Here is a 26,757-nt window from a genome sequence, read left to right as displayed (position 1 = left end):
GCTCACAAAGCGTCGCATCGCGACGCTTTATGAGCTTGTAGATCTGCTATTTTCAAATAGCTGATGTATTTGTTAAAAGTGCTCATGATGGCCCATAGTCGCTTCTTTTGGGCTGGTTTTCCTAGACCTGCTTGTTGCTCTCGCAGAATCTGGCAACACTGCCCCCCCAGACCAAATGGAAGGAAGCCAGAGCATCAGATCGTTCAACATTTCAGACCAAATGGAAGGAGCCCAGAGCAAACGGATCGTTCACATTTCCTCGTTTACTTTCAAGTTCATGTTTTCAAAAAAAGGTACATTATTATTATTCTGTTTTTTTTTCCTGTCTTTTTTTTTAACAATTAAAATGTGCTGAAAGCACGGCGTTTCTAAAGTCTTTCTAAAAGCTGCTTTGGAGACAAATACATCATCAGAGACCAGTTCAATGAGAATAGAAAAAACAAAAAACAACTGTATCATAATAATAACAATAATAATAATAATAAAAAGTGTAAAACTACACAGGAAACATTAGAAATCATTGAACATCACCAATAATAAAAAGAAAAAATAATGAAACTTGGGGATACAATGTACAAAAGTCCTTTTTTTTCGGGGGAGGAGGAGGAGGAACAAAAGGAGCTGAAAGAGGGGAAGTTTGTGGATGTGTGGCCTTTCCTTCCTTTCCTTTCCTTCCTTCCTCCTTGGTCTCTAGTCGAACATGTCGTCGTCGTCCGCCTCCTCGTTGTCGGACTCGGCGAAGTACTTGACCGTCTTCTTGGAGCGTCCGGGCCGCTCTCTGGACGCGTCCAGCAGGGCGGCGCCGCTGCTGCTGTTGTTGTCGTCCAGGTCGTCCTCGTCGGACATGGCGGACGTCAGGGTGGACGTCGGGGCTTTCTTTGATTTCTGCGACGCAGAGACGGACAGGACGAGGTTATATACACACGTTTATTATAACTAGACCATGCCCGTGGGGGGGATATGCGCACATGATCTGGCAACCCGAGAGGCAGTTCGTCCCATAGCTCGCGGGGGCCCATCCCACAGCTGGGCAGGGCAGCCGTAACCATGGCGACATTCTTTTTACATAAAAACGTGAATAAACAGCTGAGATTTGGGGCAATGGAAAAACGGGCTTCTCTGTTAGGTGCACATGGTAAAGGTCAATGTCTGTGTGAAGATTCAGATCAGTTGCTCCAGACTAGAGATGCGCGGATCGCGGTTTTAGCCGCGGTTGCCGCAGTTAACCGCAGTTTGGGTGGAATTGGGTCAATCAAATATAATTATTAATTAATATTGGATAAACCGCGGGTGAAATAATGCGGGAATTAAATTAATGATATCAATCTATAGGCCTATCATAGCTTTTAAAAAGCACGAAATGTCACCGTGTGTGCGTTTGTAGTATTTTAATATTACGTCATTTTACACCATTTTACTACATGTTGCTTTGCAGCCAGCCAGTGTTGCCAGGTTGCGAGAGAAATAAGCCGCCAGGTCTATCTATGAAAACAAGCCCAAAACAAGTTCCAAACAAGCCCAAAAGTCGCTATAAAAAGCTTATAAAAAGCCGACATGGCAACAAAGTGGTTGAAAGCGAAAGTAACTGAATGAAGACGTGTGCTTGTTGTTACCATGGTTGTGGATTGTATACAGTCACTACATCGTGACAGTGGTGAGTGACATTGTTTATAAGAAAACTAACGTCAGGAAAATAACAACTATTTGGTGCGCATCTATAAATAGGATGATATAATTACCGCGGGTGGATGGCGGATGGATAATGAACTTGTTAACGTGGATTTGGGTGACAAAAAAACCCATCCGCGCATCTCTACTCCAGACACTGAGGAGAACCGGGCAGAAGAGATTTTGGTCTCACCATCATCTCACCACTACAGAGCTTTGTAGAGTTATAGTAGGATGGTCTTCATGGAATAAATCATTTAAATCCATTCAGAACGGGGACACATCTGTGTCATTTTAAGATTTATTTATCTATATTCAAAAATAGCAGATCTACAAGCCCATTTGAGCTTGTAGATCTGCTTTTTTTTAATATAAAATCTTCTGCAAATATATATTTTTAAAGCAAACATTTGTAACTCAAATCTTTGCTTATTTGGAACTAAATATTTTGAGATGGGGGTCCGCACACAAAATCCTAACAGCATGTTGATCCAACTTTTCCATGTCAAGGACCCCCACAATGATAAGTATTTGGCCGCAGACCCCCATCTCACAATATGTTGTTCCAGGGACCCCCAGAAGCACAGATCGGAGTAAAAAAATTGCTTTAAAACGTATATACTATATATCTCCAAAGATTAGAACTAATATCTGAAAATAGCCGATCTACAAGCTCACAACATGGCGCTCTGTGACGTGTTGTGAGCTTGTAGATCAGCATTGTTTTCTGCACACAGACTGACAGAAGGATAAATTCATGGTCTTTGATTATTGTATGGATTTGGTTTTGATCTCTTTGCTCCTTTAGACTCATTCATAAACATTCACATTAATTACCTTCATCTAAGTGGTGAAAATATAGAAATAAATGCTTCCTTCACAGGACTGTAATTAATAATAATAATGAATTACATATTATTATGATGAAGACCTAGGCTGGCTGCTTGTTATTATTACTACTATACTACTATAATTAACCCTTACCCTGCTGGCTGGCTGCTTGCCAGGTTTCTTCACAGGAGCGTAATCTTCCTCCCCCGATCCAGACGGCTTCCTCTTCCTCGCTCCCCTGCCTTTACCTGCAACACAACACACATCTGTAAAACATCTGTAAAACACCTGTAAAACATCTGTAAAACATCTGTTAAACCTCTGTAAAACCTCTGTAAAACCTCTGTAAAACACCTGTAAAACACCTGTAAAACATCTGTAAAACATCTGTTAAACCTCTGTAAAACCTCTGTAAAACACCTGTAAAACACCTGTAAAACATCTGTAAAACCCCTGCCTTTACCTCCTAACAATCAAACACAAAACCTCTCCATATTTTAAAATGTTGTTTTTTCATAAATGAACGTCGGTCAAGCAAAAGTAGCTAAAAATAACCGACCTGTAAGCTCACAATGCCACGTGTTGTGAGCTTGTAGATCTGCTATTTCGAAACATTTTGAAAGTGAAAGTGTATCATATTATGATGATTATTATGATTCTTATTGTTTCCTGTACCTTTAAAGGTAGGGTAAGTGATTTGCGTTGGTTAAAATAAGTGTTAAATAGCTCTATATTGTGATAGTACTCATTGCTATAGAGTGTTTGTTCAGTAAAAGGAGTCTCCTTGTCTCTCCAGCTCTTTATTAAACAGAAAATGCATTTTCGTTTCAGTTTCAGTTTCATTTCCAATTTTACCCAATAAGGATAGAGAACTCAATCAGGATACAAATTAAACAAGTGGAATTGGAAGTGATGACACTAAGAAATGAGCAGACAAAATTGGAACTGGAACACTATACAAAAATAAAGCTTAAAAATGGGTACTTTCTCCTGATTGGCTGAGATTTTGACACCTACCGAAAAATGTATTTTCTGTTTATTAAAGAGCTGGAGAGACGGGGAGACTCCTGTTACTGAACAAACACTCTATAGCAATGATTACTATCAGAATATAGTGCTTTAACCTTTTAACAAAATACTTTTTGTTTTAACCAAAAAATATCACTTACCCTACCTTTAAGTGCTGGTGAAGGCTGTTTCTTTGTCCCAGATGGACTTATTATTATTATTAAGTACATGATTATTATGATTGTTACTATTGTTTCCTGTACTAGTGCAGCAAGTTAATGACTTAATCGTTCACTTTGTGATGCAAGCATGAAATTTGGCACACATACTCTGTAAGGGCCACTCTTATGGAAAAGGGCGCTGGCCACTCAAAAATCCAAGATGGCGACCATTTTTTTCAAGATGGCCACCACCTTAGCGGTGCAAATAGTGATATAATCTTTCAGGTTGTGATACAATGATGAAATTTGGCACACATACTCTCTAAGGGCCACTCTTATGGAAGAAGGCACTGGTCAGTCAAAATTCAAAGATGGCGACCATTTTTTTCAAGATGGCCACCACCGTAGCGGAGCAAATAGCGATATAATATTTCAGGTTGTGATACAATGATGAAATTTGGCACACATACTCTCTAAGGGCCACTCTTATGGAAAAGGCACTGGCCACTCAAAAATCCAAGATGGCGACCATTTTTTTCAAGATGGCCACCACCTTAGCGGTGCAAATAGTGATATAATCTTTCAGGTTGTGATACAATGATGAAATTTGGCACACATACTCTCTAAGGGCCACTCTTATGGAAAAAGGCACTGGTCAGTCAAAATTCAAAGATGGCGACCATTTTTTTCAAGATGGCCACCACCGTAGCGGAGCAAATAGCGATATAATATTTCAGGTTGTGATACAATGATGAAATTTGGCACACATACTCTCTAAGGGCCACTCTTATGGAAAAAGGCACTGGCCACTCAAAATTCCAAGATGGCGACCATTTTTTTCAAGATGGCCACCACCTTAGCGGAGCAGAGGGTGCTATAATATTTCAGGTTGTGATACAAGGTAGACATTTGGCACACATACTCTGTAAGGGCCACTCTTATGGAAAAGGGCACTGGCCACTCAAAAATCCAAGATGGCGACCAATTATTTTCAAGATGGCCACCTTAGCTGAGCAGATAATGATGGCCACCACCTTAGCGGAGCAGAGGGTGCTATAATATTTCAGGTTGTGATACAAGGATGAAATTTGGGACACATACTCTGTAAGGGCCACGCTTATAGAAAAAGGCACTGGCCACTCAAAAATCCAAGATGGCGACCATTTGTTTCAAGATGGCCTTCTCCTTAGCAGAGCAGATAGTGATATAATCTTTCAGGTCATGATACAAACATGAAAATTGGCAGGAGCAGTCTCCAAAGGTCACTTGACAATAAAACAATCACAGACACATGAAATGTGAAGATGGTGACCATTTTCCAAGATGTTGTTTTTTCCCAAATAGTTTTACTCACATTTGCAACTGCACAGTGCTGTGCAGACAAACCCCAATTTGAAACATTTGCACCTTCCACTGCACCCTTTTTTGCAGCCACATTTGGTGAGTTCTTGACAGCTCTCTGCAAGTGGTGAATTGGCTGTCCAGAAGACCTGCCATTCTTCACCAAACTTCTTCCATCCCCAGTCAGCTGGACTTTCTGATTCAGGCTGACGCTGGATGGATTGACCCCATATGCAGCCGGCCTGATACGCTGCACGTTTGATGTGTTGAATCAGAGCTGCTCTCGTTGGAGGAATGGCTTCATATGGCTTCTGCTTTCGGGCAAACATGTCAAATCTAGCTTCATCCACACTGACAGCTGTGCTCGATCGATCGTACATCAGGACCACAAACTTCTCCAGGATATTCAGGTCATCATCACTCAGTTTGGGAGGATATTGGCTTAGTTTGGTGAAGATGGGAGAAGCCTCTGAGCAAATGTTCCATGTTTGCCAGGCAGTCTGTTTGCCTTTATTGCGAAAGGCGGAAACATTATCGCAACCAGTGAAGGCATGAAAGAACAGTATGCCTCTGGTCTTTACTGGTCCAATACAGCGGTACAGGTCATGTACACCAATCCACCTTAGGCTCTGACCATGCCTTAATGCAACCCACAGCTGCTGGAGACCAAGGTCCTGAAGTGAGGGAAACATGCTTAATCCTATGACAAGAATGTCAGTGTCATTGGCTTTGATCATGAGAGCTTTGCTACCCTCCTCTGTTGCATGCCTGGCATGTACAAAGATCCAAGTATCAGCTTCCTCATGGAAACATTTGTCCAAACTAACCAGACTAGTTTCAGAGGTACTCAATACATCTGGTCCCTTGGTTACAACAACCATGTTTGGTACAGTCATGTGAGAAATCTTGTCAGCCAGAAAGTGGAAGAGGTCTGTCTTGTTGTCGTTATGTCTGAGGAAATTGCGCCAATTTGCTGGAACTTTATTCTTGTTTGTCACTTGCCGTCGACCTCCCTGGCTGAGTTACACAGCAGTGATGCCACCATTGTGCCCTGGTTGTGCAATGACATTCACTGTATTATAATAAGCTATATAAGACATAATGATACCAACTATATCTGTGCCAAATGTCATGCTTGTATCACAACCTGAAAGATTATATCACTATTTGCTCCGCTAAGGTGGTGCCCACTTTGAAGAAAATGGTCGCCATCTTGGATTTTTGATTGGCCAGCGGCATTATCCATAAGAGTGAACCTTAAAGGTGTAGTGAAATGAAAAATATGTTTTTCACACTTTTAGAGCATATCCGTGGTCATCATATGGGCATACCTAACAATAGATGCCAAAAAAATGAAAAAAAAATCCCTAAAAAGCCAATCTTAATTACTTCCTGTAAACGAAAACGTGCTGCGTGATGACATAATACAGCCTTCACGAATATAAATGAATCTTGATTACATGCACCTGTTTGATTCCCATAGCTGCACGTTCTTCAAACACAGCTGATTTTAATTACAGAGATACTCCGTTTTGAATCTCATTGAAGATGAGTGTATTACTCATTTTAAACTTCATCTGCACACTAAAATATGTATCTGAAAACATTATAGGTTCGAAATAAGCCAGGTAGTAGCAAACGTGCTTCACTGGCCGTCTCTCTCTCACTTGTAAACAAACACTAGCCGTGTGCCAGCACGGCTGAAGTGATTGAGATCCAACGTCCCATAGCCTGAAGGGATGGGACCTTCTGATTGGTTTAGAGTCGTTGAGCCAACGTTTCGGGCTGAACCTTCAAAATAAAATGACCGAAAATGTCACTTCAGTGCGTCTTTAAAGAGTATGTGTGCCAATTACATTTCATCCTTGTATCACAACCTGAAAGATTATATCACTATCTGCTCCGCTAAGGTGGTGGCCATCTTGAAAAAAATGGTCGCCATCTTGGATTTTTGAGTGGCCAGCGCACTTTTCCATAAGAGTGTCCCTTAGAGAGTATGTGTGCCAAATTTCATCATTGTATCACAACCTGAAAGATTATATCACTATTTGTTCCGCTAAGGTGGTGGCCATCTTGAAAAAAATGGTTGCCATCTTGGATTTTTGAGTGGCCAGTGCACTTTTCCATAAGAGTGGCCCTTAGAGAGTATCTGTGCCAAATTTCATGCTTGCATCACAAAGTGAACGATTCCTTTGAAATCTGCCATTAACTTGCTGCACTATACCTTTAAGTGCTGGTGAAGGCTGTTTCTTGGTCCCAGATGGACTTATTATTATACTTATTAAGTATATGATTATTATGAGTATTGTTTCCTGTACCTTTAAGTGCTGGTGAAGGCTGTTTCTTAGCCTCGGTATCAGAGTCAGAGTCCCAGATGGACTTGTCTGGTTTCTTAGCTGCTTTGGGTGCTGCTGGTGGTTTCCTGGGTTTAGGAGCCAAGTCTGACGGCTTCTTAGCTGTTCACAGACACAAAGAAGAAAAACACATTCATTTACATATTCATTTACATATTTATGTACATAACATATTCAAACAACATTCATATAATTACATAAATATACATTGAAACACATAGTTGACAGACAGGTGAGCAGTCACACCCTAAACTCAGTATTTGACTGCATTCATAGGCAGCGTCTCAGCCTGTGTTGATTTTGACAGCAGATTTTGATTTAGTTTTAGTCATATTTTAGTCATCTGAAATGTTTTAGTTTTTGTCTAGTTTTAGTCGACTAAATATCATAAGATTATACTTGACTAAATGTACAGTTGATTTAGTCGACTAAAATGTATTGTGGCGGTGCCTTGATGGCGTCGTAACGGCTGGTTTTACACTTGGTTGCATGCTGAAAATAGCAGATCTACAAGCTCACAACGCGTCGCGCTGCGACGCGTTGTGAGCTTGTATATCTGCTATTTTCAGAGCGCAACACCCGAGCGCAACCAAACATAAAATGACTTGTCTTTTAGTTCTACTGGATCTCTTCTCCACTAGATCCCTCACTAACATTTTAGTCTAGTTTTTATTTGTTGATGAAATTGTCAATATATTTAGTCTTAGTTTTAGTCATCATAGCTTAGTTTTTAATTCGTTTTCGTCATAGTTTTAGTTGACAAAATCAACACTGCTCTCAGCTCCTTAATCCATTCAATATGAGAACACATCTGTGTCATCTTAACATTTTAGCAGATAGCACTTTGGCTATCCAAGCTTGTAGATCTGCTATTTTTTTTTAATTGTGGAAAATGTGTGCAAATCTTTGAATATGTATATGTTTTAAAGCAAATATTCGATCTGTGCTTCTGGGGGGTCCCTGGAACAACATGTTTTGAGATGGGGGGTCTGTGGCCAAATACATATCATTTTGGGGGTCCTTGACATGAAAAAGTTGGATTTAGAAAACAACATTTAGATATGTATTTGGGCACGTTCCCCCATCTCAAAATGTATTGTTCCAGGGACCCCCCAGAAGCAAAGATTTGAGTTACAGATGTTCGCTTTAAAAAAAACTATATATATATTCAAAGATTTGGAAACATTTTCAAGATTAGAAAAATAGCAGATCTACAAGCTTGTAGATCTGCTATTTTTGAACAGCCAAAGAAATCTTAGAATGACACAGAAGCGTTCCATCCTGCGTCCTTTCCGTGGGTTTTGTAAAGAAGGAGAGGTATGAAGGTAGATAATCACACAGCTTGTAGATCTGATGTGAGCACTCAGTCAGACTCAGTGAAATGACAACCTGTAAGCAGTAATGCTGCATCTCATCATAAAGGCACACTACACTGTGACTTCAAACGTCAATGTAAGTTTATGAATATTTTATGGGTTAGGGTGACCCAGATTTACATTTACACGTGTGTCTGTGTGTGTCTGTGTGTGTGTGTGTCTGTGTCTGTGTCTGTGTCTGTGTGTGTGTGTGTGTGTGTGTGTGTGTGTGTGTGTGTGTGTGTGTGTGCGCGCGTGTGTATCACATTTTACGAGTGCTCAAATCTATAAGCTCTAGAAATGTGCCACACTATCTATCTTCATATAGATGTCCTTTCCTTCTTTACATCCTACATCCTCCTCTATCCTACAGCAGTGGTTGCCAAACTGGGGGTCCCCCAAATTATTCTGGGGGGTCCCCAGATGATTAGCTTAATGTGACAGTAAACAAACCATCATACAGTCTAAGTGTATACAGGGTATCTGCACATTTAATACATGACTTTTAAAACCTTTTTGATACAAAAAAAAAGAACAAAACATTAAAACTATTACTGCGTCAAAGGTAAGCAACAAACTGTACTAACACTACCTGAGAAGGAGCAAACATTGTGGTTGTGAGCTTGTAGATCGGCTATTTTCACAATTTTTGTATCTGTGGAACCGAGTAATAATTCCTTTTAACAGGTCGTTCATGAAAGTCCTTGCGGTCTTGTTTCCAATGAGAACCTGTGAGCAATTAGGGGTTAAGAGTCTTGCTCAGGGACAAATTTCATTTCATCGACACATATGCTGACCTGGCCGGGAATCGAACCTGGGGCAACCAGGACCTCTGGCTCCCTAGGCGGGCTCACTAACCATTCAGCTATGGCCGCCCCTGAGTCAAACTAAATGTAAATGCCTCAACTCCTACAATTCCAAGTGCTTGTCAGGGTGGAGGGGGGGGGTCCGCTGTTCAAATATGATTCTTTCTCCCTAGTTCCATTGAGAACCACTCCTCTACCCTACAGAGTAAAGGACCTGAGAGCTGTTACAAAAGAGCACTAAACATTGGCATTGGAGCTCCCTCCGGTGGATGAAAAAGGCAGTACCTTTCTTGGCAGGAGGCTTGTCGAAGGCAGCGGCGCTGCTGGAGTAAGAGGAGAAGACTGGACCGCTGTCATCATCACTGTCCAGCTTGAACCCGTCTGGAACACACACACACACACACACACACACACACACACACACACACACACACACACACACACACACACACACACACACACACACACACACACACACACACACACACACACACACACACACACACACACACACACACACACACACACACACACACACACACACACACACACATTAAACACTGTACACCTGGAAGCACTATGTTGGACATTTCTATATTTACGGTAGAGTTGTTCCGCTGAAAAGCTGCCTTTTGTTCACATGGTCTGCTCTTTTTTCCCCTCTACACTTAAACCTCTTTGCCAAAAAATTGCCGATCTACAAGCTCACAACGCCTCGCAGCGCGAGGCGTTGTGAGCTTGTAGATCTGCTATTTTTTGGCAACAGTTCTCCTCCGAAAAGGGATGCTAGGGTTCAAGTGGTTAAGGTACAAAAAAAAAAAATCATATCGCACAAAGATTTGGCGGACCCCCTGCAGTAACTTTGAGGACCCCCTAGGGGTCCCGGACCCCCTGTTGAAGACCCCTGTCCAAGACCATTACGGTCTCCATTCTAATACTCTAAAAAAGATATAGTCGAGACGACCGAGAACATGAATCCATGCAGAGGTTTTTCCTCCGAATAGGGGAAGGTTGATTCTAAGCCGATTCTAAATCCCAACAGTGTTCTGAAAAAAACCTATGTTTCTATATCAGTGGTGCTCAATCTTTTTCATGTCAAGGACCCCCAAAATGATATGTATTTGGCCACGGACCCCCATCACAAAATATTTTGTTCCTGCGGGTCCCGGAGGCAAATATTTGAGTTAAAAATGTTCGCTTTAAAAATATATATATTGAAAGATTTGCACACACTTTCACGATTTTTCAAAAATAGCATATCTACAAGCTCATAGCACGGCACTTTTTTTGAATAGTCAAAGTGTAAAAATAATGCTTTTTAGCAGATGCGTTCCAGGTCTTAATGGGTTAAAACCTGCTAGGAATGTTCCACAGAAGACGAGCGAGCGAGCGAGCGAGCGAGCGGGCAGACAGACAGACAGACAGACAGACAGACAGACATCAAAGTGCAGACAGAACCAGAGGCCCTCAGCAAAAAAACACAAACAAACAAACAAACCCAACAGCCGAGGCGCACTGACACACTTGACTGACAACTTCCTACAAGGGGCTTCATCTAATATTTAGCTCAGAGGAGGGAATAGAGAGAGACTGAGCAGAGCATAGCGTCTTCTGGATGCACTCACCACTGTCGTTGCTCTTCTCAGAGGCCTTGGAGGAGAAGATGCTGGCTGCCTCTTTCTTCTTAGCTGCTGCTGGTGCCGACCTGCGGGGAGTCAAACAAAAAAAACACACACAACAACATTACATTATTCACGTCACCTCGTACAGCTTGACATCCTGCATTAAACAAATAAAAGCTAGAATATATATATATATATATACTGCATCGATAGGAAATGTCATGAGAATGTGTATAATTCAAGGTAACATTTCCCACGGTGCAAACAGAATGCACCGTGGTGGATTCAAACGTCTACACACACACACACACACCTTCTATTGAATGATAGATACATTAGTGTTATTTTCATCTCACTAGAACAGTGGTTTTTTCAACCCTTTTCAGTCCATTATTTATTCTGCATTTGAGCCACGGAACCACCGTTTGATGAGATTTGGACTCTCAGACCAGAGTCCTGCAACGGGCCGGGTACCCGTCGGGTGAAAACGGGTGAAAATGTTACTTTGATAAGATCACGGGTACGGGGGACGGGGGGGGTACTGAACTAATCGCGGGCGGGTATCATTTTATTGTGAAAATCAGAGAGCACTGTTTCCGCCCCAAACAACGTCACTTGTGTAACTTAAAGTAATGCTAGGTAACTTTTTCAATAAAACTAAAGTTAAAATGTATATCTTTTGTGAGTGGCAAATGTTTCACAACACCCACTCCATGAATTTCACCCCCGAAAGCCTTTTATTTATATATGTTCTATTGAACGTTGTCGAGCATGACTTTCCCACGAAAATGACGTCATCTGGCCGGAAAATGGAAGCGGAAATGCACCGGTTTCCTGTTTGGCCAGGAACTATTGCACCGGTTTCCTGTTTGGCCAGGAACTACTGCACCGGTTTCCTGTTTGGCCAGGAACTACCGCGCTAATAACAAAAAGGAAACTCACGCTGATTTTAAGAGATTGTATGATTTGAAGAACGAAAAAAAAACAGAAAAATAAAACACATCTCACGGTAACTAAAGCTCCACTGGCTAAGAGAAACGATCCACAGATCGTATAAAACAATTAAAAGAACGCTTTTTGAAACGCTTCCGTCTTCCGGTGAAAACGAATGGAATTCTGGGTAACGCAGTAATAAATGAACGGCCTGCAGTGACGGTAATGACCAGCAGAGGCTGCTAAAAATTGTTTTTTTGAAATCTGCACTGTATAACTTTAACACAGCACAACTGCATGGAGCACGCTGGTCAGTTATCTTAACTCACAAAATCTTAAACCTTCAAATTAAAACCATCTGACGACGTAAACAACGACACGTGTGTGCTGCGTAGATGCGCGTTCGCGCGCGTGGCTTAAGCTCGCTCCTCCGTCTTCACTTGATTTCTGTACCAACCTGACCACTGAATGTAGCGCTGTTGTTGAAGGCTGCTTTTTCAACACACTTTTCAATAGGGTTTACATTTTACTCTGCATGTAATCACGGGTAAACGGGCGGACAACGGGTCGTTTATTTGACGGGCGGGACGGGTCTGGTTCGTATTTTGAAATAATCACGGGTGACGGGTCGGTCTATGGATCTGAGTATTGACGGGCGGGTTCTCAAAATTAGACCCATGCAGGACTCTGTCTCAGACCCAAGACTTAGAATATGTTGTTATCGTTGGATATGATTTTGTCCACAATTCCATCCATGCTGTATTGATGTTGGTTCCATAGGAGAGATAATAGGCAAACGTTGATGAAAATAATTATTTAGCTAAGTAATGCAGATGTTTAACGACAATTTAACTCTTGAGTGTGTTGTTGTAAACGCTCCAACATGTGTGTAAGTGTGTAGTTGTCGGTCCTTACGGGGGGGTGTGTTTGGAGGGAGGTGGAGGAGGAGGGTAGGCGTCCTCTTCCTCGTCCTCGTCGTTGTAACTGTCCTTGGTCTCCGAGGCGGCGAAGTCATCTTTGTAGGACGACGACCGGACCGGAGACGAGAGCGCCACGTCGTCTTCGCCGTTCTCCTCCTCTTCGTCGTTCTCCTCTTCCTCAGAGAAATCAAACGTGTATTTGGCCTTGCCGGCTGAAAAGAGAGGAGAAAGAGAGTCAAGACACGTTCATGACCTACGATTACAATGTAGGTATTTATCAGACTCTCTTTATCCAGAGTGACTTACAGTAAACAAGATAAATACATACATAGAATACAGAGACAGTGTAGTGTCTCAGTAAACTATAGGATCATAGAATACAGAGACAGTGTAGTGTCTCATTATACAACAGGTAGTTCCGACCAAGCAATCTGATTGGCTGAAATAGCTATCTAGCCGTGCTTCAAACCAGCATGATAGCACGGGCCTAATCACATTAATAAATCACTCCGTACTGCAGTCCGCACCTGATTAGACCATATATGGCACAGCTGTGCCGTGAAGTCACGCTGTCCCACGGTAGGAAAACAAACAGACAGTATCCTGACCCACCGCCGCCACCGGAGAACAAACAGCTATGCAAAATGGACTATGTTGTTAATTTGGTGGATTTACGGTTGATCAATGGTTAGAAGGTTATAAATATCCTCCTGTATAAAGTAAAATTACTCCCATTTCGTTAACAGTCCAGTGTATGTTATACTTTATCGTACGAAGGTATCGCACGGCGAGAATAGCCGATGTACAAGTCCACAACGCGTTGCCATCGCCACGCGTTGTCAGCTTGTAGATCAGTTATTTTGGCCACCTGACACGGTCGTACGACGGAGCACATAGCCTACTGGAATTCATTCCACTGCGCAAGCATTGATAGCTCAGCTGTGTTGATGAGACGGTGCCTCAAACTCAAAAACTGCTACAGCCTACAGGGACTATTTAATGTCTCTCAGTCAAAAACTCTTCTCTTTACAGGGAAACGGACAATAGCGAAACATTTTTATTATTAATTGCCCCACAATATGAATACATTTGGATGTGTTTTGTTGGTAACTGTTGTATAATCGCAATATTACACTCGAGGGTGTGCTTTACCTTACATTATTGGCACTTCAGTGATGCGCGCGGAACTCGGCCTCGCCACACAGTGTAGTGTCTCAGTAAACTAGGATGCCAGGTAAACCATGAACCTACCATCAGTCTAAATAACATGCCATCTAAATGACATTTTAGCCTTGTGGTCAAAAACAAGCCTAAAGTAACAAAAAAAAAGAGAACAAATTACCCGTCCGTCTGCATCTTCGTCAAAACTAGGTCGAGCGCTAGGGGGCGGGGCTAAGGTGGAACCTGAAGAGGTGAGGCTTCAGACTATTTTTAAATATGTCCCATATGTCAACTCTACGTCTACAATGAACACAATTATGATACAATTGTCCAATAATAATTGTTGCCGTTGCACAGGGGTTGCATCAGACCGGCAAGAGTGTTCAGGCGTGTCGGGGCACACCGCCAGCTAATCAAGCTTACGGAGTTCAGGATACAAAAAGCTTGTTAAGCACTTTCAACCTGGTGCCCCTGTTTTGGGCAGGTCATTATAGGCAGACAATTCTCTAACATAGCTTTAGTCCTATGTGTGTGTGTGTGTGTGTGTGTGTGTGTGGAGAAAACAGCCCACCTACTGTACAAGGTCACAATGTGTCACATCGCCAATACGGCATAAAACTTGTCTTTGGTCACAGACATTTTATAATTGTATATACGTGCTGCTATCTGTCACGCATTATTTATTATGTGTTCCTTCCTCTCTATTCTATTTTCCCTATTTTAACTGTTCCTTTCATTTTAACCAACTCTTTACTTTTATAACTGTGTGATAAGACAATAAAGTCTGATTGATTTATTTATTGATTGACTGATTGATTGATTGATTGCACAATCTGAGATGCATTGTATACTGTCTAGATTAGAGGGTATACAAAAAGATGTTTAAGCACTTTAAACCTGCTGTGTTTTGGACATGCCATGAGCAAAACTTCTTTAAAATAGTCTAATCCTTTCTGTGTGGAGTTTGCATGTTCTCCCCGTGTCTCCTAGGGTAGTTAATACCCTCACAAAAAACATAATAATCCTGTAATAGTAATCCTGGTCACTATACTGCCTCCCCCTGGTCAGCCGGGGCGCCTGATGGAGGGGAAAGGAACTGGTTGGAATATCGTGTTCCTTCCACGCGCTACGTCCTACCGGGGAAACTCTCCCCTGTCAGGTGATAAGAAGGTACGTCCTACCAGGGAAACTCCCTCCTGTCAGGTGATAAGAAGCTACGTCCTACCGGGGAAACTCCCCCCTGTCAGGTGATAAGAAGCTACGTCCTACCAGGGAAACTCCCCCCTGTCAGGTGATAAGAAGCTACGTCCTACCAGGGAAACTCCCCCCTGTCAGGTGATAAGAAGCTTTTTTAATCGTGGGATTAAAAAAAAAAAAAAAAATCTAATCCTACATGCTTAATTTACTCTGTTGTACGTGGGTTTCGTGCGGCGAAAGCTGCCCAGCTGCGAGCTCACCACCCATCGGCTATTTTTTACCACGCACCACAGTCGTGCACAGAAGTATAGAACAGGGCTTAAATGTTCTCTGAAGCCACAGGCAGCTCAGTGTGAGATAACTGTAGTCTACCAGATGCTCTCTGTGCGATAACTGTGGTCTACCTGATGCTCTCTGAGATAACTGTGGTCTACCTGATGTCCTCTGAGATAACTGTGGTCTACCTGATGTCCTCTGAGATAACTGTGGTCTACCTGATCCCCTCAGTGAGAGATAACTGTGGTCTACCTGATGTCCTCTGAGATAACTGTGGTCTACCTGATGTCCTCTGAGATAACTGTGGTCTACCTGATGTCCTCTGAGATAACTGTGGTCTACCTGATGTCCTCAGTGAGATAACTGTGGTCTACCTGATGTCCTCTGAGATAACTGTAGTCTACCTGATGTCCTCTGAGATAACTGTAGTCTACCTGATGCTCTCTGTGAGATAACTGTAGTCTACCTGATGTCCTCTGAGATAACTGTGGTCTACCTGATGTCCTCTGAGATAACTGTGGTCTACCTGATGCTCTCTGAGATAACTGTAGTCTACCTTATGCTCTCTGAGATAACTGTGGTCTACCTGATGTCCTCTGAGATAACTGTAGTCTACCTGATGTCCTCTGAGATAACTGTAGTCTACCTGATGTCCTCTGAGATAACTGTGGTCTACAGTACCTGATGCTCTCTGGGATTTGGTTTCTCTGGGGATGATGGGCTGATCGATGTCCTCCACGTCACTGGGGTCTGATTTGGACTCGTCGTCAGACCAGGGGTTACGCTTCTTCACCTTCTTGGGGGTCCCCTTGGGCCCCGGGGCTTTCCTCACTCTGGGAGCACCTGCAATCAAGTAAAAAAAACAAAACACAAAATATAATGCCATGCGAAATCAACACGAGCGGATAGCAGCTCCACTCCGCTCACATGCTCTGGTGTAATTGTAGAAGAATAAGTCATTTCTTGGGTGAACTACTCCTTTAAAAGCTTAAAGTTAAAGCTGCCCTCTGGAGCGTTCGTGTCCTCCCAGAGAGGACATGCTGGCTGGTTTAATCCATCCATATGCTCTCAACATGACACAAGAAGACCTTCTGGGTACAGTGGCCCTCATTTATGAACGCAGCGTATAAACTGCCATATATTTTTCCATATATTCGGCCGTACACCAACGTCAAAGTCACATTTATCAACGCATCCTACACAGCTGAGCCGAGCATACACTTGGTCCCAGCGTTGAGAAATGTCACGGCTGAATTTAAATGACACGCCCTTAAATATTCTCAAAACGCCCCGATTTTACGACATGAAGACGAACCAGAATACGACCAAAGACATGAAAAGCCAATAAGAAACAGTTTCCCCCGCTGGCCTCGCCGCACACGCCTCTCTCTCTCTCTCGCTCACACACACACACACACACACACACACACACACACACACACACACACACACACACACACACACACACACACACACACACACACACACACACACACACACACACACACACACACACACACACACACACACACACACACACACACACACGTACGCCCGCCCAACTTTGTCTTTCATGTCCGTGTCCGTAGCGTAGCGGTACATGAGACTCGGGCGGAATGCAGTGATTCCGTGCCGCCACGTTAATATTGGAGCGTCGGGTTTATATCCTTAACCCAGCCAGGTTGTGTAGCCTACATAACTCTCTATGACATAACTCCATAACATAGGACAAGCTACTGTAAGTTTGTAGACCTCACTGTCAGTGAAAAAATGGTCGGGGCTCCCGAAAATTCTCTCGCAGAAGCGCTGCTACGCTGAAAATAGCAGATCTACAAGCTCACAACGCGTCGCAATGCGACCTGTTGTGAGCTTGTAGATCTGCTATTTTCAAATAGCCAATGCAGCCATGCAGATCTGCAAGCTTAACCGAATGACTGTTAAAGCAGTTTGTTTAAATTACTTTATAAAATGTTATATTTTGACAGGGATTATTTATTAGTGTAGATATACATTTTGGAGTGGATTATGTGTCCAGATGCCTGTCAGACAGTCAGACAATGCTGCTCTGCAGGTCTACAATGGAATAAACGGGCGCAGCCAAAGTCAACAACTGGTCTCGACCAGACGTGAGATCTCAGCGTAAAGTAGGATGAAGCCCACGTCAGGATATATTGATAAATGCCGAAAAGTGCGGTGATTTCGCCGTACGCCCATTATTTGGGCTGCACCGTGTTGATAAATGAGGGCCAGTGTGTGTTTATGCTCTCAACATGAAGACCTTCTGGGTACAGTAAGTGTTTATGCTCTCAACATGAAGACCTTCTGGGTACAGTAAGTGTTTTTATGCTCATTCTGACCTGGCTCCGCCTTCTCTTTCTTCACACGAGGAGCCCGAGGAGCCTTGGGCTTCTTGGCTCCTCCTCCTTCAGAGGAGTTCTCTCCCACGGTGGCTCCTCCTCCCTCTCCTCCCAGACCCTCGTCATCCAGCTCCATCTTCACAGCATCATCGCTCTGACAAGACACAGGAAGAAGAAAACAATGAAACACCATTTAAACAAATCAACTCACATGAGTTCAGTGATGTTTGTTAGACACTACAGGGACCTGACAAGCACAGGAAGACCAAAACAAAACACCATTAACTCTTTCATTGCCACGGACGGAAATTCCGTTTATTTTTAGCGGATCCTGCTCTATACCTGACTTTGTCCGTGTTCACCGTCAACGTTCTGATTGGTCAGACCCGTCAACGTTCTGATTGGTCAGACCCGTCAACAAAGTGATTGGTCAAGCTTCACGTGACACATGGCTATAAATACATTATAAACACATATCGATGACAAAATGTATCAAAGGCGCCGCTACCTTCACACAGGGTGTGATTTTTGAATTGTTTTATAAACGATGGCGCTGTGATCTATAATCCAGAGTGACCACGTTCACTGTAACTCACACGGATATGGAAATAACGTCACACGAAGATGTCCGCCTCCGTCCACTTTCTGTCTATTGGTTTCCTGCTAATGCTTGTAACTGGAGCCCCTCTAGACCAGATAACCGACGCGCTAGAGGGCAGCCTAGTGGGACCCCAATCTACACTGGAAAATCCTCAGTGTTCATTTAACTCTGAGAGTGTACACATGTAACCAAATGGTTACATTTGTACACTCTCAGATTTAAAGATAACTCCTCAACCCAGGGTTGAGAATCAGTGATCTAATTTTACATTTCTAGATTCTGTCAACAGAGATGACTTAGGGTGGGGGTACTTAGACTTAGGGTGGGGGTATTTAGACTTAGGGTGGGGGTATTTAGACTTAGGGTGGGGGTACTTAGACTTAGGGTGGGGGTACTTAGACTTAGGGTGGGGGTATTTAGACTTAGGGTGGGTGTACTTAGACTTAGGGTGGGGGTATTTAGACTTAGGGTGGGTGTACTTAGACTTAGGGTGGGGGTACTTAGACTTAGGGTGGGTGGGGTACTTAGACTTAGGGTGGGTGTACGTAGACTTAGGGTGGGTGGGGTATTTAGACTTAGGGTGGGGGTACTTAGACTTAGGGTGGGTGGGGTATTTAGACTTAGGGTGGGGGTACTTAGACTTAGGGTGGGTGGGGTACTTAGACTTAGGGTGGGTGTACTTAGACTTAGGGTGGGTGGGGTATTTAGACTTAGGGTGGGTGTACTTAGACTTAGGGTGGGTGGGGTATTTAGACTTAGGGTGGGGGTACTTAGACTTAGGGTGGGTGTACTTAGACTTAGGGTGGGGGTATTTAGACTTAGGGTGGGGGTATTTAGACTTAGGGTGGGTGTACTTAGACTTAGGGTGGGTGTATTTAGACTTAGGGTGGGGGTATTTAGACTTAGGGTGGGGGTATTTAGACTTAGGGTGGGGGTACTTAGACTTAGGGTGGGGGTATTTAGACTTAGGGTGGGGGTACTTAGACTTAGGGTGGGGGTATTTAGACTTAGGGTGGGGGTACTTAGACTTAGGGTGGGGGTACTTAGACTTAGGGTGGGGGTACTTAGACTTAGGGTGGGGGTACTTAGACTTAGGGTGGGTGTACTTAGACTTAGGGTGGGGGTATTTAGACTTAGGGTGGGTGTACTTAGACTTAGGGTGGGGGTATTTAGACTTAGGGTGGGGGTACTTAGACTTAGGGTGGGGGTACTTAGTGGGTCCTTACCTTCTTCTTCTTGGGTACTTTCTTGGCGGAGTCAGCCTTGGCCCCCATGGCCTGGGTGGGGGGCTCCACCCTGCGCCCGTAGGGCGAGGGCAGGGTCTCCTCCAGGTGCATCTTCTTCACCTTGGGTTTGCCCACCTTGCCCTTCACCAGCTTGGCGACCCGCCCGGCGCTCAGCTCGTCTCGCTCCTGGGCCTCCAGTTTCTGACGAGAAGAAGAACAACACGCCATGGTCACATTGAGACATGAAGACATGACGCCATGGTCACATTGAGACATGAAGACATGACACCATGGTCACATTGAGACATGAAGACATGACACCATGGTCACATTGAGACATGAAGACATGACACCATGGTCACATTGAGACATGAAGACATGACACCATGGTCACATTGAGACATGAAGACATGACGCCATGGTCACATTGAGACATGAAGACATGACACCATGGTCACATTGAGACATGAAGACATGACGCCATGGTCACATTGAGACATGAAGACATGACACCATGGTCACATTGAGACATGAAGACATGACACCATGGTCACATTGAGACATGAAGACATGACACCATGGTCACATTGAGACATGAAGACATGACACCATGGTCACATTGAGACATGAAGACATGACGCCATGGTCACATTGAGACATGAAGACATGACACCATGGTCGCATTGAGCCATGACCCGTTTCAACCGTCTGCCATCTCTGTTTTGGGCAGGTCACCACTGGTGAAACATTCAGAAGTTCTACAAGCTCACTACGAATCAATCTGGGAACCCATCGTCAAATAAAAAGGAAAAGCAGCGGCCACAGCTTTTTTCACTTTTGCATTTGACTCTGGGGGGAGTGATTAGATAGACCGACGATGACAGGAAACCGGTGTTTGGACAGACATAAAGACAGACATAATAAACTTACATCCAGCTCTTCTATAAAGACAGACATAATAAACTTACATCCAGCTCTTCTATAAAGACAGACATAATAAACTTACATCCAGCTCTTCTATAAAGACAGACATAATAAACTTACATCCAGCTCTTCTATGAAGATAGACAGGTCCTCCTTCCACAGATCTTCTGAGTTCTTCCTCTGGAGCTCGTTCAGTTCTCCTCTCTGCACAGCAAACGATAACAATGTAATGTAGGCATTTAGCAGATGCTCTTAAACACATACATAGAATGCAGAGAGACAGTGTAGTGACTCAGTGGACCAGGATCACAGGTAAACCAACAACCCATAAGGATAAGGATAATTCCTTTTAACAGGTCGTTCATGAAAGTCCTTGCGGTCTTGTTTCCAATGAGAACCTGTGAGCAATTAGGGGTTAAGAGTCTTGCTCAGGGACGAATTTCATTTCATCGACACATATGCTGACCTGGCCTGGAATCGAACCTGGGGCAACCAGGACCTCTGGCTCCCTAGGCGGGCTCACTAACCATTCAGCTATGGCCGCCCCATCATCAGTCTAAACAATATACTATAAAATAATCATCTGTACTTTGTAACTATAGGATACCAGGTAAACAATGCTAGCATCTGTTTAAATAACATGCTATCTAAATTACATTTTAATGTTGTGGTCAAGAAAAACAAGTAACAAAAACATGAGCTCAAATGACCAAGATATGACAGCATGGTGGACATATCTACTGTAGGTCAGTCGCTAGCATTAATCCAAGGTGTCAGGAAGGGTATAAGTGCTTTAGGGGTGAGGTGGAGTCTGAAGAGGTTAGTCTGAAGACGTTACGGGGGAAGAGTGGGAGTGAGTCTGCAGTTCTAATTGAAATGGGGAGTTTGTTCCAGTTTGGGAGCCAGGAGGGAGAAGAGTCTGGGACGTGTGGAGCGTTGTCCAGAGTGTTTTAGGGAAGGTTCTGACAGCTGCCTTGTGGGCTGGTTTATAAGCTGCTTGACCTTCAGGTCTCTCTGCTTAAAGGTTTCATGACGTTCAGTTTTACCACACAGTAAAAGTCTTTGTCATGGTCCTTCAAACGTGTATAGAAAGTTTTAACCAAAAAATGTCCACTCCATTGATCCATGGCAGGTGTTTTTCTCTCACATTTCTAAAGCCTTTTCAACTGCAATGAAAAAAGAAATCTTTGCCTGCGGGTGTCGCTGGTGAGGGATTTTGCCTGTCAATCATCGCCTCTGCTCCGCCCCCCCCCCCCCCCCCCCCCCAAAGGAAAGGATAGGGGAGGGGAGGGGCGAGGAGGAGAGTGGGCGGGATTAATCGACTGTGACCTCACTGTCGAAGGGCCAAGCTCAGATTACTTTTCTGCCTAATTATTCAGAAAACCCCAGACCACAGAAAATCCACTGAATGTTCAACGTTCAGATTTTTTGGGTGTAATTGAGGTCATAAAACCCCCCAAAAAAACATAGAATGTCATAGAACCTTTAAGGTTAGAGTTAGGTGTGATGTTGTTACCTTCAGGTCTCTCTGCTTCAGCAGCTCTTCCACCTTCTCCTTGGTCAGGCACCACAGAGGCATGTTGAGGATGTAGTTGAAGTTTGGTCCCGACGACGAGCCTGAGTCCACCGAGCCGTCACTGTCGTCACCGTCCCTGTCCTCACCGTCTAGAGCCTGACACACCCCACAAACACCACATTACACCACATTACACCACATTACACCACATTACACCATGTTACACTATGTTATAACTACACCGTCCCTGTCCTCCTCCTCTAGAGCCTGACACCCCACAAACACCACATTACACCACGTTATAACTACACCGTCCCTGTCCTCCTCCTCTAGAGCCTGACACCCCACAAACACCACATTACACCACGTTATAACTACACCGTCCCTGTCCTCCTCCTCTAGAGCCTGACACCCCACAAACACCACATTACACCACGTTATAACTACACCGTCCCTGTCCTCCTCCTCTAGAGCCTGACGCCCCACAAACACCACATTACACCATGTTACACCGTCCCTGTCCTCCTCCTCTAGAGCCTGACACCCCACAAACACCACATGACAACTTCAGCTTTAATGTCACATCACAGGTTTACAGGAGTACAAGAGTGGCTGATAGTATTTATAGTACACGGTCAGGTCCTTGTTTTGGGTCATGAGGGCTGAAACCGCTGCCTTTACATCAGAAATAATGACACAAACAGAGGCAGAGACCATACCTTCTCCTGTGCTTTAAGAGCTGTTCTTAACCCTTTAAGACCTGAAGCCGATTCTACATGTCTCCTAAATCCCAACAGTTTTCATGTTTCTATATCAGTGGTGCTCAATCTTTTTCACATCAAGGACCCCCAAAATGATATGTATTTGGCCGCAGACCCCCATCAAAATATTTTGTTCCAGGGACCCCCCCAGAAAAGCAAAGATTTGAGTTAAAAATGTTCGCTTTAAAAAAATATATATATTCAAAGATTTGCACACATTTTCACGAATTTTCAAAAATAGCAGATCTACAAGCTCATAGCGCGGCACTCGGTGCCGCGCTATGAGCTTGTAGATCTGCTATTTTTGAATAGCCCAAAGTGTAAAATAATGCTTTTTAGCTCAAATCAAAAAATGACACAGTTCCAGGTCTTAATGGGTTAAGAACCATACCTTCTCCTGTGCTTTAAGAGCTGTATTTAAGAACCATACCTTCTCCTGTGCTTTAAGAGCTGTGTTTAAGAACCATACCTTCTCCTGTGCTTTAAGAGCTGTATATAAGAACCATACCTTCTCCTGTGCTTTAAGAGCTGTGTATAAGAACCATACCTTCTCCTGTGTTTAAGAGCTGTGTATAAGAACCATACCTTCTCCTGTGTTTAAGAGCTGTGTATAAGAACCATACCTTCTCCTGTGTTTAAGAGCTGTGTATAAGAACCATACCTTCTCCTGTGTTTAAGAGCTGTGTATAAGAACCATACCTTCTCCTGTGTTTAAGAGCTGTGTTTAAGAACCATACCTTCTCCTGTGCTTTAAGAGCTGTATATAAGAACCATACCTTCTCCTGTGCTTTAAGAGCTGTGTTTAAGAACCATACCTTCTCCTGTGCTTTAAGAGCTGTATATAAGAACCATACCTTCTCCTGTGCTTTAAGAGCTGTGTTTAAGAACCATACCTTCTCCTGTGCTTTAAGAGCTGTGTATAAGAACCATACCTTCTCCTGTGTTTAAGAGCTGTGTTTAAGAACCATACCTTCTCCTGTGCTTTAAGAGCTGTGTATAAGAACCATACCTTCTCCTGTGCTCTGGTCCATGCTGCCACCGGGTCAGACTCGTAGCCTTTCTGAACCAGCATCCGGATCAGCTCTCGTTTGCTCTTGTTCTCTGTTAGTGAACAAAAAGGTGAGTGATACATATTATAATCACCTAATCATCTCATAAGAACCACACAGTTTGTTACGTTAAGAGCTACAGTGTCATCAATGTCATCAAAATGTACTTAAAAGTACCAAAAGTAGATTGTACTCATTATGCAAAATGTCCCATTTCACAACTTTTAAAATGCAATAACAATCTTTTGAAAATAGCAGATCTACAAGCTCACAATGTGACGCATTGTGAGCTTGTAGATCTGCTATTTTCAAATGGCCGAAATGTATGTAGTGCTGAAGTGGTTAATGTATGTTTTGTAATAATAATCAAAATCCACAAAGTAACTAGTAACTAAGGTTTTTAAATACTTGTAGTGGATTAACAGTATTTGCCTCTGAGATTTACACAACTATACATACATATTAGGGCTTTCACCAACTAGTCGACTAGTCGACTAGTATAACCACTAGTCGACCTTGTTGGTACTAGTCGAATAGTTGGAAAAAAAATAAAATAAAAAATAAAAAATAATAATTTCTAATGCTATAGTAATGGCCCATCTTACTATTATTATTATCCTCCTGACTTTATTTTTTATCAAAAGGGGGTCAAAAGCATGCCCAATAAAAGCCTATTATTGGGCAATGGGGATCCTTGGAGACACTGCTGTGGTGCTGTGCCAGAAGCGCTTCCCTTAAAACGCCATAAGAATAAGGGCAGGAGGATAATAATAATAGTAATATAGTAGTAGGATGGTATTAAAACAGTGCCACCCAAAAAAAAAAAAAAAAAGTTTTTTTTTTTTAATTTAAATTTCGACTAGTCGACTAGTCGAAATTTAAATAAAAAAAAAAAAAGGTTTTTTTTTTTAATTTAAATTTCGACTAGTCGACTAGTCGACTACCACTGGGTCAAATTAGTCGACCTGTAAAAATCTCTAGTCGTGAAAGCCCTAATACATATATGTGCTTTCATGATTCTTACCGATGGTGACCTTCCCTTCGATCTTCTCCAGGACAAAGCGGGCCTGGTTGGACAGCTTGGAGGACTCTGCTCCCAGGCTGCCTAGCAACCAGTCCTTCCTCAGCTTGTAGTAGTGCAGCCGCAGCTCATAGAACTCCTTCAGGATGTCCTGGACCGAGTCGTACCTCTTCAGACAGCCCATGTGGTCGAACAGAACCTGACGGGACGGAAAAAACACAGGCCTTACATTAAATCACTCAAGCCCTTTATACTGTGTTGTATGAGTGATACCGGACCCTTTATACTGTGTTGTATGAGTGATACCGGACCCTTTATACTGTGTTGTATGAGTGATACCGGACCCTTTATACTGTGTTGTATGAGTGATACCGGACCCTTTATACTGTGTTGTATGAGTGATACCGGACCCTTTATACTGTGTTGTATGAGTGAAACCGGACCCTTTATACTGTGTTGTATGAGTGATACCGGACCCTTTATACTGTGTTGTATGAGGGATACCGGACCGCACTTTGACAACCCAGGGATGAAAGCAAACACAAGTCTCACACATTTTCTTGTAAGGCCCAAGACCCAATCTGTGATTTATCAAACCAACCACACCAGAGCTGTGTTTCCATTAGTACAACTATTATGCTTCAGTATTAACGTTGTAAACCTATGTTCAAGCTGTTTTATATATATAGCCAACAGTTGAAAAAATTGCAGATCGAGGCTTTAGTCTTTGCTTTTGTGAAATACCACTAGGGTTTTGTCTAAGATGTTTCACAGCATGTATTCTATAGCTAGTTTGACCCATTCTAAATACTCTTAAATCATTCTATAGCTAGTTTGACCCACTCTAAATACTCTTAAATCATTCTATAGCTAGTTTGACCCATTCTAAATACTCTTAAATCATTCTATAGCTAGTTTGACCCATTCTAAATACTCTTAAATCATTCTATAGATAGTTTGACCCATTCTAAATACTCTTAAATCATTCTATAGCTAGTTTGACCGTTTCTAAATACTCTTAAATCATTCTATAGCTAGTTTGACCCACTCTAAATACTCTTAAATCATTCTATAGCTAGTTTGACCCATTCTAAATACTCTTAAATCATTCTATAGATAGTTTGACCCATTCTAAATACTCTTAAATCATTCTATATCTAGTTTGACCCACTCTAAATACTCTTAAATCATTCTATAGCTAGTTTGACCCATTCTAAATACTCTTAAATCATTCTATAGCTAGTTTGACCCATTCTAAATACTCTTAAATCATTCTATAGCTAGTTTGACCCATTCTAAATACTCTTAAATCATTCTATAGCTAGTTTGACCCACTCTAAATACTCTTAAATCATTCTATAGCTAGTTTGACCCATTCTAAATACTCTTAAATCATTCTATAGATAGTTTGACCCATTCTAAATACTCTTAAATCATTCTATAGCTAGTTTGACCCACTCTAAATACTCTTAAATCATTCTATAGCTAGTTTGACCCACTCTAAATACTCTTAAATCATTCTATAGCTAGTGTGACCCATTCTAAATACTCTTAAATCATTCTATAGCTAGTTTGACCCATTCTAAATACTCTTAAATCATTCTATAGCTAGTTTGACCCACTCTAAATACTCTTAAATCATTCTATAGCTAGCTTGACCCTTTCTAAA

At 42.7% G+C, this 26,757-nt stretch overlaps 1 protein-coding gene across 2 annotated transcripts in view; it reads right to left on the bottom strand.

Moving 5' to 3' along the window:
* Positions 1-243: 243 nt before the first annotated feature.
* Positions 244-26,757, bottom strand: part of top2b (DNA topoisomerase II beta) — a 70,861-nt gene continuing 44,347 nt past the window's right edge. For both annotated transcript variants that reach the window (XM_084081419.1, XM_084081420.1), the window contains exons 24-36: positions 25,092-25,287; positions 24,028-24,119; positions 22,258-22,413; positions 20,862-20,945; positions 19,818-20,018; positions 17,991-18,144; positions 16,315-16,476; positions 12,995-13,211; positions 11,150-11,229; positions 9,810-9,905; positions 7,328-7,465; positions 2,653-2,747; positions 244-885 (exon numbers count right to left, since the gene is read on the bottom strand). In XM_084081419.1, coding sequence (XP_083937545.1) covers positions 691-885; positions 2,653-2,747; positions 7,328-7,465; positions 9,810-9,905; positions 11,150-11,229; positions 12,995-13,211; positions 16,315-16,476; positions 17,991-18,144; positions 19,818-20,018; positions 20,862-20,945; positions 22,258-22,413; positions 24,028-24,119; positions 25,092-25,287 — 1,866 coding nt within the window. In that variant the 3' untranslated portion in view covers positions 244-690. The remainder of the gene's footprint in view (positions 886-2,652; positions 2,748-7,327; positions 7,466-9,809; positions 9,906-11,149; positions 11,230-12,994; positions 13,212-16,314; positions 16,477-17,990; positions 18,145-19,817; positions 20,019-20,861; positions 20,946-22,257; positions 22,414-24,027; positions 24,120-25,091; positions 25,288-26,757) is intronic.

Source organism: Gymnoscopelus microlampas, assembly GCF_963454915.1.
Source record: "Gymnoscopelus microlampas genome assembly, chromosome: 15".
NCBI lineage: Eukaryota > Metazoa > Chordata > Actinopteri > Myctophiformes > Myctophidae > Gymnoscopelus > Gymnoscopelus microlampas.
Note: the sequence above shows the minus strand (reverse complement) of the source record. Positions and strands in the feature narration are given on the sequence as shown.